Here is a 14,645-nt window from a genome sequence, read left to right on the forward strand (position 1 = left end):
CACTCCTGAATGCGTTGTCTCCTGTCCCCACACCCTTACAGGATGGCCCGAATCCTTTTCTAAACACACCACTTGTATCTGAGTCTCTGTCTCTGCATCTGCCTTGGGGGAACCCAAGCAAAAATGCTCCTACTAAGCAGGCAACACCCAGACCTCCCCTTTGTGCTCCAGCCTGGGTCGCCAGTGCCCCTTAGACAGGGTCCCTGGGTGTCCTGAAGGCCTCCCTAGATCAGCAGGTCCCCAAACTGAACTCCTCATGACGGGAAGAGGCCTGGAGGTCAGCCTCACACTCCCCTCCTCCTCCTTCTCCATCATTCACTATTTTATCTAAGGAAGGAGGGAGGGCATGGAAGAGGCAGGAATGGAGGGGGAAAGCAGGAGGGAGAAAGGAGAGAGGGATGATGGAGGGAAGGAGGGAAAGAGGAGAGAGGAGAGAGGGATGGAGGGAGAGAGAAAGGAGAGAGGGATGGTGGAGGAAGAGAGGGAGAGAGGAGAGAGGGATCAAGGGAGAGAGAGAGAAAGGAGAGAGGGATGATGGAGGGAGAGAGGGAGAAAGGAGAGAGGGATGATGGAGGGAGAGAGGGAGAGAGGAGAGAGGGATGATGGGGAGAGGGAGGGAGGGGACATTGGCTTCCCTGCAGTGTTTCTTTCACACCATCTGGGTCACAAGAGGACCCAGAGAGCCAGTCCCCCAGAGCCCATGCTACTTCTCCCAGCAGCCCAGGGGTCAGAAGAGCAATTCCAGGTAGCCTGGCACAGCTGTTCGTTCACCTGGGCTGCCCACGGGCGACCACTGGCCAGTGCCACTCACCCATCAAGGCCACCAGATGGCTCCAAACCACAGCAAATCACAGCTATGAGGCCAGCTGGCCCCTCTCCCCCACCACCTCCCTTGAGACACCTTCAATGGACCCAAGCACTTCCTTCCCGGAGAGACCACCCCTTGCAATTTCACTCTGTGGGGGTGGGCTCCCCACTTTCAGCCCTCCCTGGACATCCTGACACCTCATTCAGGGGTTCTGGCTGGCTTTTAAACGGTGTCCCATGATGAGTAAGAGCTTTACTTCTTTACAGTAGGGGGGCCTGAGTTTGAATTCCAGCATCACGACTGCTTCCCTGTGCCTCAGTGTCCTCATCTGTAAAATGGGGATAACCGGGGTACCCCACCCTTTAAGGGGGTGGTGAGGATTAAGGGCTGGAATCTGAGGAGAGTTTGTAGCGTCGTGCCATGTGCAGTCTAGCAGAAGTCATCTCATCCTCATTGCGCTCGCCATCCACAGCCTCACCACGATCACCCTCCTCCTCTTCAATGGCATCGCCATCATCACCTTGCCTGCATCATCCCCTTCAGGGCCACAATTCACTGGTGAGGTGGGCATTGCTGCTGGACACTGCTGAGTCGCTTCTGATTCAGAGAACAACAGCCGAGACCCGTCTGGTCCTGCCCCATCCTTACAACGAACTCTTGCTACATTTGGGGCATCGTTCCAGCCACTATGTCAATCGGTCTCCTCGGGAGTCTTCCTTTTCATTCACTGACCCTGGTTCATCACGTGAGATGTCCTGCTCCCGAGACTGGCCCCTTTTGATACGTCCAAAGTATGTGAGATGAAGTCTCACCAACCTCTCTTCTAAGGAGCTGTACTTCTTCCAGGAGATATCTGTTCATTCTTCTGGCAGATCATGGTATATTCCATATCCTTCACCATAATTCAAATGCAGCAAGGTACTAATGTCCCTGCGTTACAGATGGTAAAACCGAGGCTCAGAATGGTCCAATGACTCGCCCAGGACACACAGCTAGTTAAGGCAGCCATGAAGTCAGAACTAAAGAACATGAAGTCTGACCCCAAACCCATCTGCTGGCCTATGTAACTTGACAACAGTGCATTATTCTTTTTTACTTTTTTACTTTAGACTGAGTGCGTTCAGGTTATTTGATTGGACTGACATCTCTCTTCCCCATCTGCACCGTCAACTAGATAAGTCAGTGTCTTCTGCCCTGAAGACTACGTGAGCCTCCTCTGGTCTTCTTGCCGAATCGCATCCAAGAAAATTGGTCTAAGGTCTCCCATTGATCTCTGGAGAAAATCCACATTACTATCTTTGGGGGCTTTCCCTAAAAGATACGCTCGGGGGACTTTCTGGACCCTACTGGTTCATTAATGGAAAGCCAAGCCTACGAATGGTCCTTTTTCTCGGCTGGAGAACCTGCCTGTGGGGTTCACAGTTCAAGGAGTGAGCAGGATTAGGGAGCACGGGTTAGCACCCCTCGCATACCAGTTCAAGGATGGGTGACAAACAGCTGGGTTGGACCTGGCCTTATCACCTGCATGTTCTCAGTGTGGTGAGCAGCGAGGTGGGTGGGGGTGGTGGCCAGCGGCCCACAGAGGCTGTGGGGAAAGAGGGGCTGGCAGGCAGAACTTTCAAGGAGCATTGAAGGGACACTCCAGGGGGCTTACACAGGCATACGGCGCACAGTTTGCTGCGTGACGGGACCCTCTTCTTGGTCTCTCAGTGAGGTCATCAGCAAAGTCGCCACTTTCAGGGTGGAGGGACTTTTAGAGCCGGACAGATGATTGCTAAGCGTGAGGGCAGTGGACACCGAGGCCTCTCCTGTTCTGACCCTTGAGAGACTCAGCCTCACTTACCTGGCTCTGGATGGCCCTTTTCAGCGAAGACTCAATTTTTTTGTGGAAGAGTTGGACCAGCCACCTGGAGATAGACACAGGAGGGCACGCGTGAGGTTTCCCGGGTGCCCCCTGGGTTCATTCAAGGCCATCTCCTCTGCCTTTCTCTCTCCTCCAAAGAGAGCTAGGCCCACTCGTCCTGGGGGCCCCACAGTGCACAGCCCACTAGGCATCTGTCTCTCGTGCCAGGTGATTGTTGATGGAATGATCCCCTCAATAGCTGTAGGGCTTCATTCCTTATCCCCCCTTCTCTGCACTCCAACAACACGAGCCTGCCCCGCCCTCTTGGGTCTGCGTTTCCTCCCACCACAGGGCCTTTGCACATGCTCTTCCTTCTGCTCAAAACGCACCTCACCCCCACACCCCCCCACCCAACTCCTACTTCTTCTCATTTCCACTCAAAGGTAATTTCTTCCGGGAGGACTGACCAGCCCCCAGCTTGGGTCAGACCTCCCTGCTTTGTGTTTTGTACAGCACCTTGTACCTCTTGTGGAGCCCTGGTGGCATCGTGGTTTGTTAGGCATTGGGCTGTGGTCCCCAAGGTCCAAAGTTCAAAACCACCAGCATGCTCGGTGGAAGAAAGACAGGGCTTTCTACTCCTGGAATCAGTTACAGTCTCGGTATCTCACAGGGTCAGTTCTACCCTGTTCTACAGGACCGTGATGAGTCAGTATTGACTTGATGGCAGTGAGTTTGGTGTTCTTTTACCTTTTAGCTTTTACCTTCTTTTGTGATGACCTGTGAGCCATGCATTAATGCACTGATTGGTGAATGTCTATCTCCCCAGGGGCTGGAACGTTCAAGAGAACGAGGACTCAATGGCTAAGGGTCTGGCACCACCTGGTTGACTCCCTTCTGAATACTCACCAGCTATGGAAACTTGAGCTATTTCCTCCTCTCTCTGTGCCTTGGTCCTCCCCCTGGAAATGGGGGAGGAGTAACCCAGCCCCATCGAATCCTTGTGTGAATTGAACGAGATAATGTGTGTGCTTAAAAGTGGTGGTGGGGTCAAAGGGAGGCGATCTCAGGGAGTCCATGTAGAAAAAGAATGTTTGGAAACAGATTGTGGTAGCAATGGTACATTCTACTGACACGATGGAAATATGGAATGATACGACATATGTATTAAATCCCAACTTAAAAAAAGTGTTCAGCATGGCATAAGTCAACCATAGCTATGTGGAAACTGGTACAGGTCACTGCTGTGTCCTGAGCCTGCTGCCCGAGCCAGGGGCTTAGCTTGCCGTTTCTGACTCGTGGCCACTGCGCGAGACAGAGCAGGGCTGCCCCAGAGGGGTTCCTAGGCTGTACTCTTTAGGGGAGCTGCCCGCCAGGTCTTTCTCCCACGTAGCCCCTGGGTGGGTTTGAACCACAGCCTTTGGGTCAGCAGCCAGGACCTTAATCACCACTACACCAGGGTGTTGTTGGTGCCTCGCGGATCTCTGTTGAATGCATGCCTGGGCCCAGTTAGCGCTCAGTAAAGATCTGCTGGACGAATGGGAATGAAGATGTGATACCCGGAGGCAGGGACAGTGTGGCTTACGTGCCTCTCCCGGCACCCTCTGCCCCGCACCGAACCTCTGAACAAGCCCTGCCACGGATCTGGATCGCCCAAGAGCCCTCCTCTCATCCCAGCCCCAGAAGCTCGTACCCTAAGCTGCTTCTCGAGATGTCCACGTGCACGTGCTTGATGCTGCTGCTGCAGCTGGAGCAGGTCAGGGTGGCGCGCCCGGAAAGGTACTCATGACCCAGCGTCAGGTCCGCCGACATGGAGATGCCCTCCATTCTCAGGCCAAAGTTGCCACGGGCTTTGCTGAAGGGAAATCAAGGGAAATGACGGGAAGCCAGCGCCGTAGTATTCACCGCCCCCCACCACCACCCCCCCCACACCCCCGCTGCCATTCAAAGTTCACACCAAGCCTGGAAGGGGTGGTTACCCCAGACTCCAGGAGAGGAGGGACGCAAGGTTCAGAGGCAACGTGCCCAAGTCACATAACAGCTGAGTGGTAGAGCTAGGGTTCCACCTTAGGTTTGAACCCACGTTTGCCTGGGAGAGCGCTGCTTTAAACCACAACTTCTAATGTCCTACTGCGGTGTGACTTTGGGGGTGTTTCTTAGCCTCTCTGAGCTGCAGCTTCTTCAGTCAGTCCTGGAACTCGCATCGAGACACCTGAATGGCAGTCCGAGCTTTGCCATTCAAGAGCTGGGTTATTTGGGGCCAGTTATTTTAATTAATCGAAAGTCTTAATTAAATGGCACTAAATAACCTTAAGGATAAAGTGAGCTTTGGGTAAGACAGTGAACATAAATCTTCTGTCATGCAATGAGTGTAAATTTGTGAGTGTGTGTGAGAGAGAGAGAGAGAGAGAGAGAGAGAGAGAGAGAGAGAAAGTGAAAATGATAGACGCAAAGGGGCCCAAGTGAAGCATTAGGCAATGCTTATTGTGGGGAGGAGCCTTAGTAGTGTAGTGGGCTATACACCAAGCTGCTAACCACAAGGTCAGTGGTTTGAACCCACCAGTGGCTCCTCGGATAAAAGATGAGGCTTTCTACTTTCGTAGAGTTATGGCCTCAGAAACTCAAAGGCACAGTTCTACTCTGTTCTCCAGGGTCCCGATGAGTTGGAATCTCCTTGATGGCCAGGAGTTTGGGTTTGTTTTATTTTCTAGTGTTGTGGGGAGGGAGTCAATCCTTGTAAAGGACGGCAGATGTATTCAGAGTTGTGGGAGATCGAGCGGAAACCCCTCTTTTCAGTCCCACACAAATGCTGTGGCCCAGCATAGGTGGTGTGCCTGTCCTTACCCCTTGAGGCTAGGTTTGGCTACATGACTTGCTTTGATCAATGGCATATGGGCGGTGTGACCAGGGGCCAGTGCTAAGCCTGTCTTTAGAGGACCCACAGTGTCTGTAATCCTGTGTCACACCTTTGCTGTCATGGAAGATCATGCCCTGGAGCACTCGCTGGGCAAAGGAGAAGGGTGAAATACACAAGGAGTGGAGTCGCCCAGCTGAGCCCCACCTAGATCAGCGGAACTCTGGCTGGTCCATGGATGAGGGAAGTGTCACACGGGATTCTTGCTTTTAGGCACTGTATTTAGGATTTTCCAAAGCACCGACAAACTGATATTGTTCCTGGGAGCCACTGAGTTGATTCCGATTCATAGCAACCCCATGTGACAGAGTATGATTGCCGCCCAGTCCTAGGCTGTGATCTTGATGAGCATTATGAGTGGTGAGGTAGTGGTTATGCATTGGGCAGCTAACTTTAAGGTCAGCAGTTCAAAACTACCAGCAGCTCCCCAGGAGAAAGATGAGGCTGTCTACTCCCATAAAGAGTAACAGTCTTGGAAATCCATAGGGGCAGTCCTACCCTGTCCTATAGGGTGTCTGTGAGTCTGAATTGATTTGATGGCAGTGAGTTTGGTTTGGTTAATCTTTATAGGAGCAGGTGGTCAGTTCCTTTCTCCCTTGGAGCCCCTATTGAGTTTGATTTGCCAAATTTTTAGTTAACCATCGAGTACATAAACTTTGTAGCATCAGACTCCTCACTGCCATCGAGTCGATGTGGACTCCTAGAAACCCTAAGGACAGGGTAGAACTAACTGCCCTTGAGTTTCCAAGATGGTAGAGAAAGCCCGTCTTTTTCCCATGAAGCAGCTGGTGGTTTCAAACTGCTGACCTTGCAATCAGCAGACCAAATGTGTTATTACTACGGTACCAGGGTCCCTTAGCCAACTAATAAAAGTGATTAATTAATGGTACCTCTCTGTCTTCCATGCTAGGCCAGATGCTCCAATTAAGTCTTACCAAAATCCTACACTGAAGTATCAGACCAATGTTAGCTATTAATCAAGGATTATGCTGACTCTGCTGATGTGAGACATTCCCCCACACATCCTAGAGAGGACAAACGGATTTAGCTCCTTCCACATATTCCCAAGAGCCCGCCCATGCACCCAACAACTCTGAGCAGGACACGCACATGAAGTTCTTCTGGGCCTTCCACTTTCCAAAGATCCTGACATTGGCATTGCTGATGGAGAGTTTCAGGTTCACCTTGGGCACCAGTCTTATCTGGGGACTGGGCAGCTGGAACTTTTGGATAACCATGCTGCAAAGGAGAAATGGTCCGTTAGCTCCTGGGTGACCCCACAAGGAAGACTTGGCTAACACCAACATCCCCCCTAGTCCACACCCTTGACCCTCCATCTAACCCATTCAGGAAGACCCAGGGTGGTCTGGGGGACTCTGTGGGCAGCAAGTTGAGTGAGTCAGGCTTTGAAGTCAGACATCTGTATTTGAATTCTACTCTTCCTCACATCTTTGTGTAGCCCAACCAGGTCCGTGAATCAGGCCAAGCCTCAGTTAATCTCTATCTTGCAGGGTATGTGGCAGGCAATGAAACTAGCAGGTGTGATCCCACTGACTACAAGTTCCATAAAGGAGCAGAACGTGGCCATCATTTTGTAGCATCGTAGCTCCAAAACTCATGGTACCAGACCCACCCATCCACTGCTATTGAGTCGATTCCGACTCAGCGGCCCGCCACAAGAGAGCAGAACTGGGTGGTTGGGTTCTCAAGGCTATAATATAACTCTTTGTGGAGCAGCAAGTCTCATCTAGCTCCCAAGGAGCTGTTGGGTGAGTGTCAACGTGAGTGGTGCCCCAAGGCTCCTGGGGCAGATACTAGATGCTAAAGGAGATGCTGAAAAGCACTTGTTGAGCGAATGACTGTACACCTCTGCCATCTGTGACTTTTCTGCTGGGCAATCACCCCCCCACCCCCTTCCTGTGGGAAGGGCACCACTATTTCATTTAAGGGCAGCCCCTCCCATGGCTGCTTCATGTCACTTTAGAGAAAACTGACTTGACTTCCATCTTCAGGAGGTAGAACTTTGAACCTAGTTTGAAGCTCATTCCTCTCCTCACTGACACCGAGTCAACTCCTATTTACCTGTACGACAGAGCAGGAGTGCCCCTGTGCATTTCCCACACTGCAAGTGTTCACAAAAATAGGAAGGCTTATCTTTCTTCCACAGAGTGGCCAGTGGTTTTGAACTGCAGCTCTTGGGCTAGCAGCCCAGCCCATTTGAATTCCCTGGCCATGGCGATTGGCTCAAGAATCCATACATAATTTAAGAATGGTCAATAGAGTAAACCCTTAGACTTTTGCTTAAGTGGTCAGAAAGGGCTCTCTCCTTCCCTGGGACTGGGAGTCTGAAGAAATAAAGCAGGAGATGGGGGTGGACATCTTGACTCTTGCGAGGACAGCCTGTCTGGGAAGTGTGCCTACCCGGGTAAAAAGGGGGGTCATGACATCATTTGTGTCTGTCTCAAGTTGAACCTAAAGCCAGAGGCTTTTCATATGAGCCAATGAATTCTGGCTTAAGTCACTTTTTCAAAAAAATAAATCATTTTATTGTGGGCACTTACAGCTCTTTGAACAATTCAGACATCCATTGTATAAAGCACCTTTGTACATATGTTGCCATCATCCTTTCCAAAACATTTTCTTTCTACTTAGGCTACTTTTGATTGTGTTTTCAATCACCTCAACTCCTAATTAATACATGAACTAACACAGACCTTCCCTTGAAATCCCCACTGTGTGCCTGAAAGAGCGTTGGTGGCTTCCCCCGAGTTACTTGTGTTTGCTTGGGGTGTTCGAAGCTTTTGGCTTGGGACCATACACTCCTTGAGTTTGGGGGTCTGAGACTCTGCAATGGTCGGTCTTACTGACCCCCAAACCAAACAAGCTAATCACTGTCAAGTCAGCTCCTACTCACGTTCCCCCTGTGCGTCAGAGGAAAGCTGACCTTCACAGAGTGGTTAATGACTGGCTTTTTAGAAACAGATCGCCAGTCTCCCCCCACCTCCCGCAGCGCCTCCACATGGATTCAAACCACTGACCTGCCTTGCTTTCTTTAAATAATGTTGTTGAAAGTTTACGCAGCACGTTAGGTTCCCCTGTGACAATGTCACACAGCCTGTTCAGTGACATTGGCAACCCTTTACCACAATGTGTCCATGTTTTCTTTCTTGTGTTCTATTTGTTCCATTTCCAGGATTCTAGTGTCCCTTCCACCACCCCCACGGGTCGTTTTTAAGCAGAGCACCGAGCTTATGGGTAATGGCCATCCTTTGGGTGCCATTCTGCTATGTCACTAGAAGATGTCTTCAGCGGAAAGCTGGGCTCTGGATTTAAAGCGTGTCATAGGGTCATACTCTCAGGGAGTCCTCTCTTTTCTATTGTTCCAGTTTGGCTTCAACAAATGATTAAGACTTTGAGTTCTGCTCCATCTTTGTATCCCTTTCAATCCAGGGCTGGAGTCCTGGTGACAGAGTGGTTTTGTGTTGGTCTGCAATCCATAGGGTCGGCAGGTAGAAACCACCAGCCACTCCTTGGGAGGAAGACCAGGCCTTCGCCTCCCATCAAGAGTTAGTCTTGGAAATCCACAGGGCAGTTCTACACTGTCCTGTGAATCACCAAGAGTTGGCCTTGGCTTGATGGCAGTGAGTTTGTTTATTTATTTGATTTTAATCCAGGACTACCAACTGTGACCGCAGCCAGAATAGTTGGTGGTAGCCGGGTACCATCTGTTTCTTCTGGTCTCAGAGCAGATGGGGTGGTGGCTCATAGAGACTTATTTTTCTCCGAGGTTTCAGTAACTTTCTTAATGTTTTCCTCTTGGTGACTAGAGACCGCTAGTTGTGTCTCAGATGGCCACTTCAAACTTTAAGACCCCAGCTGCTTCTCACTCACCAGGATGCAGACATGATTTTGGTGAACACTGTTATGCCAATTGACAGAGTTGCCCCATGAGACTATAGTCTGAGGTTTTCAAGCACAAAAAAATCAATCTTGGAAACTGTTTGTTGATACCTATGGATCATCCATATTTGTGTCTTCAATGAATACATGTGCCTTTACTCATGCATTTGTACTTATACCGATAAACAAACAAACAAACAAAAACTCCCTGCCATTGAGTCAATACTTACTCACAGTGATACCCTGTGGGTTTCTGAGACAGTAACTGTTTATGGGAGTAGAAAGCCCAGTCTTTCTCTCTTGGAGCTGCTGGTGGTCTTGAACTGCTGACCATGTGGATCACAGCCCCACGCATAACCACTACACCGCCAAAGCTCCTAACCTCTAGATACTTCTGTCTGCTCTCACCTATGGGTACATGTATGCCTACCCATAAACCAATATGCTTATACTCAGATGTGCTCAAACATCCATCTTTACTTTGATTTTGCTGTGCTTATTACATACACATTTGATGCCACTTTTCCTGTCACCAATAAGTCAATCAATAAATAAAAAGTCTCTATGAACTAAAGCAGCGGTTCTCAGCCTGTAGGTCGCGACCCTTTGGGGAGTCGAACATAACAGTAGCAGAATGACAGTGATGAAGTAGCAACAAACCACAAGCCAACCACTTCTCTCCCTGCACTCTCTACTTCTCTTACTTACAATGAGGAGGTTTATGAAGGAACTTACCAGGTTACAATTCAGGATCAGGAATGTTCTAGATACAGTTCTTCAGTCAAGAGTGGCTCTTTTTGGTCATGCTCACAAGCACGTTTCTATCTCTGGTCCTCGGACTCTCAGCCTTGTGGTCCCTGGACCTCTTCCCTTCTCAGGCAATGCTACAAAACTCTTCTAGCATGGCCAACAAAGGACCAAAGGCCCTCACCTCTGCCTTAAGTAAACCTCAGCCAAAGGCGCACACCTCCAGCTCTGTGGGTTAGCAAACCTAGTTCCCCCAAGTACGTGGCTGGAGGTACCACACACTAGAAGCAAAACTCCTGCTCAAAGGCACCCAGCTTATTTTTTATTCGGGGACCTGGAGGCCCACAGCTCTGCCTTGTGCCCTTGGTCTGCTGTCACACCTCCTCTGTGCTCATCTGGTGTAAGGCCTCTCTAGCTCTGGAATCAAGCAGGTTCAATGTGGAGAGATCTTGAAGTTCAAGGGTTGTTCTCTACTCTTGATTCTGCTTATTTGATAACAGCGAGACCCCCATTCTTGCTATTGAAATGGTTCATTTTATACCCAATAGGAAGACATGATTGAACGATCCCCGTGTTGCAGTTCCACACCCCCTAGTCTGCGTGGTGCCGCCCAGTCATTTGGTAGGAGTTACTAAGATTATGGCTAGAAAAGGCATATCAAGTATTAACTGCATCACATTGAGTCTCTCATCTTCTTCCTCCATTTGTTTTAAGATCACCTCCAGCTCTTGCCCTCTGCTGTGCTTTTTGCTTTCTTTAAATATATTTAGAACTAGTCTGAAAATCATCCATTGTTTGTGTTAGTCTCGCCTGCATAGGAGAAATTTCCTTTTTCATATTTTGCTTTTGATTGGTCATTCATCTCTTGTGGTTTTGTGATTTAAACTATTTTGTTGTCATTGTTGAGCTTGGGTTATTATTTATTTTTACTTTAAATTTTGCATTGTTGCTTTGTGGTAAATTTTTATGATCGGACATCTTGGTGGCACAGCAGCCATGCACTTGGCTGCCAACCAAAAGACTGGGACTCATAGCCCCAACTGTTTCATGAGAGGAAGATGTGGCACCCATCTCTGCAAAGACTCACGGCCTGAGAAACCACCGATCTTTTGGCTGGCAGTAGGGTATGTTCAGCATTGGCACCACCTAAGCACTTGTTAATGGCCCTGAGGCCCCAAGAGTCCTACAAATTGAGGACTGAACACTGGCAGGTCTCACCTGTGGAAGCTGTAATGTCCTTTTCCCAAATGCTTGATCCTAAAGGTTTCTGAGATATCTGGAATCTTGATCTTCTCCAAGTCCTCTTGCAGGTTGCCTATCCCCTCCCGGGAGGCTGAGGGAGGAGAGTGCAGGAGAGGCAGTCAGAGCCTAGCAGGGAGCCTGAAGTGACAAGCCAAGGTAGACTCCGGGTCCTTGTCACTTGTCCAAAGCAAAGGCACCGAGTCTTGCCTTTGAGGTAAGATTGAAAACCTCACCAACGTCGAGCCAATTCTGACTCCTAGTGACTGCAGTACCGAGTAGAACTATGCCATAGGGTTTCTTTATGGAAGCAAACAGTCTCATCTTTGTCCAGTGAAGCAGCTGATGGGGGCGAACTGCTGACCTTTGGGTTAGTGGCCCAATGCTTAACACACTGCACCACCATTGTGCCTTCTGAGATGGAACTACCAAAAACACACCAAACTCACTGCCCTTGATTCCATGCCGACTCCCATTGACCCCAAAGGACTGGGGTAGAGCTGCTCCTGTGGGTTTCTGAGACAGGAACCCTTTACAGGAGTAGAGAGCCCCATCTAGAGGGCTCTAAAACAGGGGTCATTGTCGGTTTTCTGGAAAGTGCAAGGAGAGTCAATATTTTCAGTTTCTCAGGTCATCTTAACTCTGCTGCAACTACTCAGCTCCATCTAGAACCCAACCCACTGGGGCAAGTCCATTCTGACTCCAGGGCAGGGCACCAGGGACCTAGAAGGATTTCAGGGCTGCACAGCTTCCTTTTTGGAAGCAGATGGCCACATCTTGCTCCCGCAAAGCCTGGGGTAGTTTCAAACAGCTGACTTTGGGGGTGCGCGGCTGAGTGCTTAACCACTGCGCCACCAGACCCCTAAGCGCTGTCATAGACATGAAGTCAATAAGCATGGCTGTGTTTCCATATAGCTTTATTAGTGGACACTGAAATGCTCATTTCGTGTCATTTTTACCTTTTGTGAAAGACGATTTTTCTTTAGATTTTTTCCCCCTGACCATTTTAAAATGGAAAAATTGTAAGTATTTTTTTCTTTTAGCTCACAGGTCAGACAAAAATATGTGAGAGGCCAGATTTGGCGCATGGGCTGTTGCCTGCTAGGCTCTCGCCTAAAATCTCACATCTCAGACATCTCATCAGACATCTTATAAGTGTTTACTGCAGGTACTTCCGTACTGGGCACTGAGTCATGCCTTCGGAGATCTGCCGTGCCCTCTGGCTTTTGTTCCTCTCTCCACAGGAATCTTGCACATGCTGTGCCCACTGCCAAGGACACCTTCCCTCTCAGCTTCACTGGGTCAGCTTCCAGTCTCCTTGATCCCCACTTCCCGGGGAGACATCCTGACCCAAAACATGAGAGTAAACCCCGCGCTTATCCTTCTCAGGACACTGGGGATCTCTCCTTTAAAACAACTGAAAACGAGACTCCCTCCTGATCCCTACTCATCGGGACCCTCTTGGACAGTGTAGAACGGGCTCTGTGGGTATCCGAGGATGTAACTCTTTCCAGGAGTAGAAAGCCTCATCCCCCCCACCCCTCACCATGGAGCAGACTGGTGGTTTTGAACCGCTGACCTTGCAATTAGCAGCCCAAGAGAGGGCTCCTCTCTTTTAGGGTCCCTGCTGCAGCTGTCATCATACATTTATGTGTGTGACTCTTTCCCTGGTGTCTCTTTCTTTTACTAGGGGACAGGTTCCCTGCTTTATCCGGGCCTTGAGAAGAGGCCTTACCCAGAGGGAAGAGCGGGCCTTGGAGAGACTTCTGTCCACTCGGACTCGGCTCTCCTCCACTCCTGGTCTTTCACCCCTCCCCTTTGCCCTGGGTTCATACAACTCCAGGAACTTTTTTGGGGGGGTGTGGGGGGTGGTCCCTCAGCTGTAAGGCAGCTGCTCGGATTATCCTGACCTTGCTGGGGCCCTTCAGGTGCTGTTTCTGGGAAGATGCAGGAAGCAGGGAGCTTTTACCTCCTCTGGCTTATACTAGTGCAGCCGGTGGGTTAAGACTTGGCCATGACTTTACTTTAGCTCTTGGCTTAATTGACCATTGGGACACCTGGCAGCTGAGCTCAGCTCAGCTCCCTGACAAGTAGATGCGCCCCAGGGCTGTAGTGAGGACTAAATGAGAATGAGCGAGTGAGCAAGGGAGAGAGAGAGACAGAGACAGAGACACAGAGAGAAAGTTCCAACCCAGCACCGACTCAGGTCAGTACAGGGCTTCGGGGGCTATCTCATGCCACTCTCCTCAGTCTGGCCTTGGGGGAGTGGTCTGGGGAGCCTCTCTGGGCCACACACTAGATAATGGGCGCAGGCTGGCCTGGTCACTGTACTGGGAGGACCCCCTCCAACATTCTCCCTACGTGCACCACCTCTTCCTGGGTCCTGGCCTCTGCCCACACTAGGGGCAGAGGGCACAACTGTGGACTGGTTTTGAAAAGAAGAGAGGGTCAAGGAGCCAAAAAATGGGGGTGCTGGGTAAGGGCGGGAGGAGGCACAGGACAATGCTCCCCTCCCAGCTCGGTGGGTTCTTCCCAGCAGTGACCTTGTGACCTTGCTTCAGTTTCTTCTTATGTAAGGTGGGGTAAGAGGGCCTGCTTTGTGGGGCTGTGAGCAGGCCCTGCACTGAATTTAAAGGACCAGGACATAGTAATTTCCAATACGTGCATCTCAGGGGTGGGAGAGGAAGGGCGGCAGGAGTCTGATTACCGTAGTCAAGGCCCTTCTGGGTGATCCTGGCCATGAAACCGGGGTTGGTGGTCGCTGCCCAGGTTGCACGCATCGCGACCAGCACCACCAGGGCTGCCCATCTGCCCGTGGCCTCCTTCTCCAGAGCCATCAATGTTTTGGGGCCTTGGAAGCGACCCAGGACTTATAAAGGAACCAGAAGGCGAAACACAGGTCAGCCAAATACAGAAGGAAGGTAGGAAGTGGGGCGGGGATTTGAGGCTTTGATTTCCCCATACGGCTGCAGCAGGGGGGTGGGGTAGCGTTGGGAACCAAGGGCCTCATTCCATTCTCTAAGCCCCTCCCTCCAAACACCTACCCATTGAGAATGATGATGGCAACAAATGTGCAAATGTGCTTGACACAATGGATAGATGTATGGATTGTGATAAGCATTGTACAAGCCCCCAATAAAATGATAAATAAATAAATAAATAAACACCTACCAAAACCCCATCTCGGGATTTCGTTG

The 14,645-nt window shown here is 50.2% G+C and overlaps 1 protein-coding gene across 1 annotated transcript in view; it reads right to left on the reverse strand.

Annotated features, from left to right (window-relative positions):
- LOC142422583 (bactericidal permeability-increasing protein-like) overlaps positions 1-14,285 on the reverse strand; it is a 37,263-nt gene extending 22,978 nt beyond the window's left edge. Inside the window, exons 1-5 of the mRNA XM_075527934.1 lie at positions 14,156-14,285; positions 11,428-11,542; positions 6,673-6,801; positions 4,342-4,503; positions 2,652-2,715 (exon numbers count right to left, since the gene is read on the reverse strand). Of these exons, the coding sequence (XP_075384049.1) occupies positions 2,652-2,715; positions 4,342-4,503; positions 6,673-6,801; positions 11,428-11,542; positions 14,156-14,285 (600 nt within the window). The remainder of the gene's footprint in view (positions 1-2,651; positions 2,716-4,341; positions 4,504-6,672; positions 6,802-11,427; positions 11,543-14,155) is intronic.
- Positions 14,286-14,645: the final 360 nt, after the last annotated feature.

The sequence above is a fragment of the Tenrec ecaudatus genome, chromosome 12 (assembly GCF_050624435.1).
Source record: "Tenrec ecaudatus isolate mTenEca1 chromosome 12, mTenEca1.hap1, whole genome shotgun sequence".
Taxonomy (NCBI): domain Eukaryota; kingdom Metazoa; phylum Chordata; class Mammalia; order Afrosoricida; family Tenrecidae; genus Tenrec; species Tenrec ecaudatus.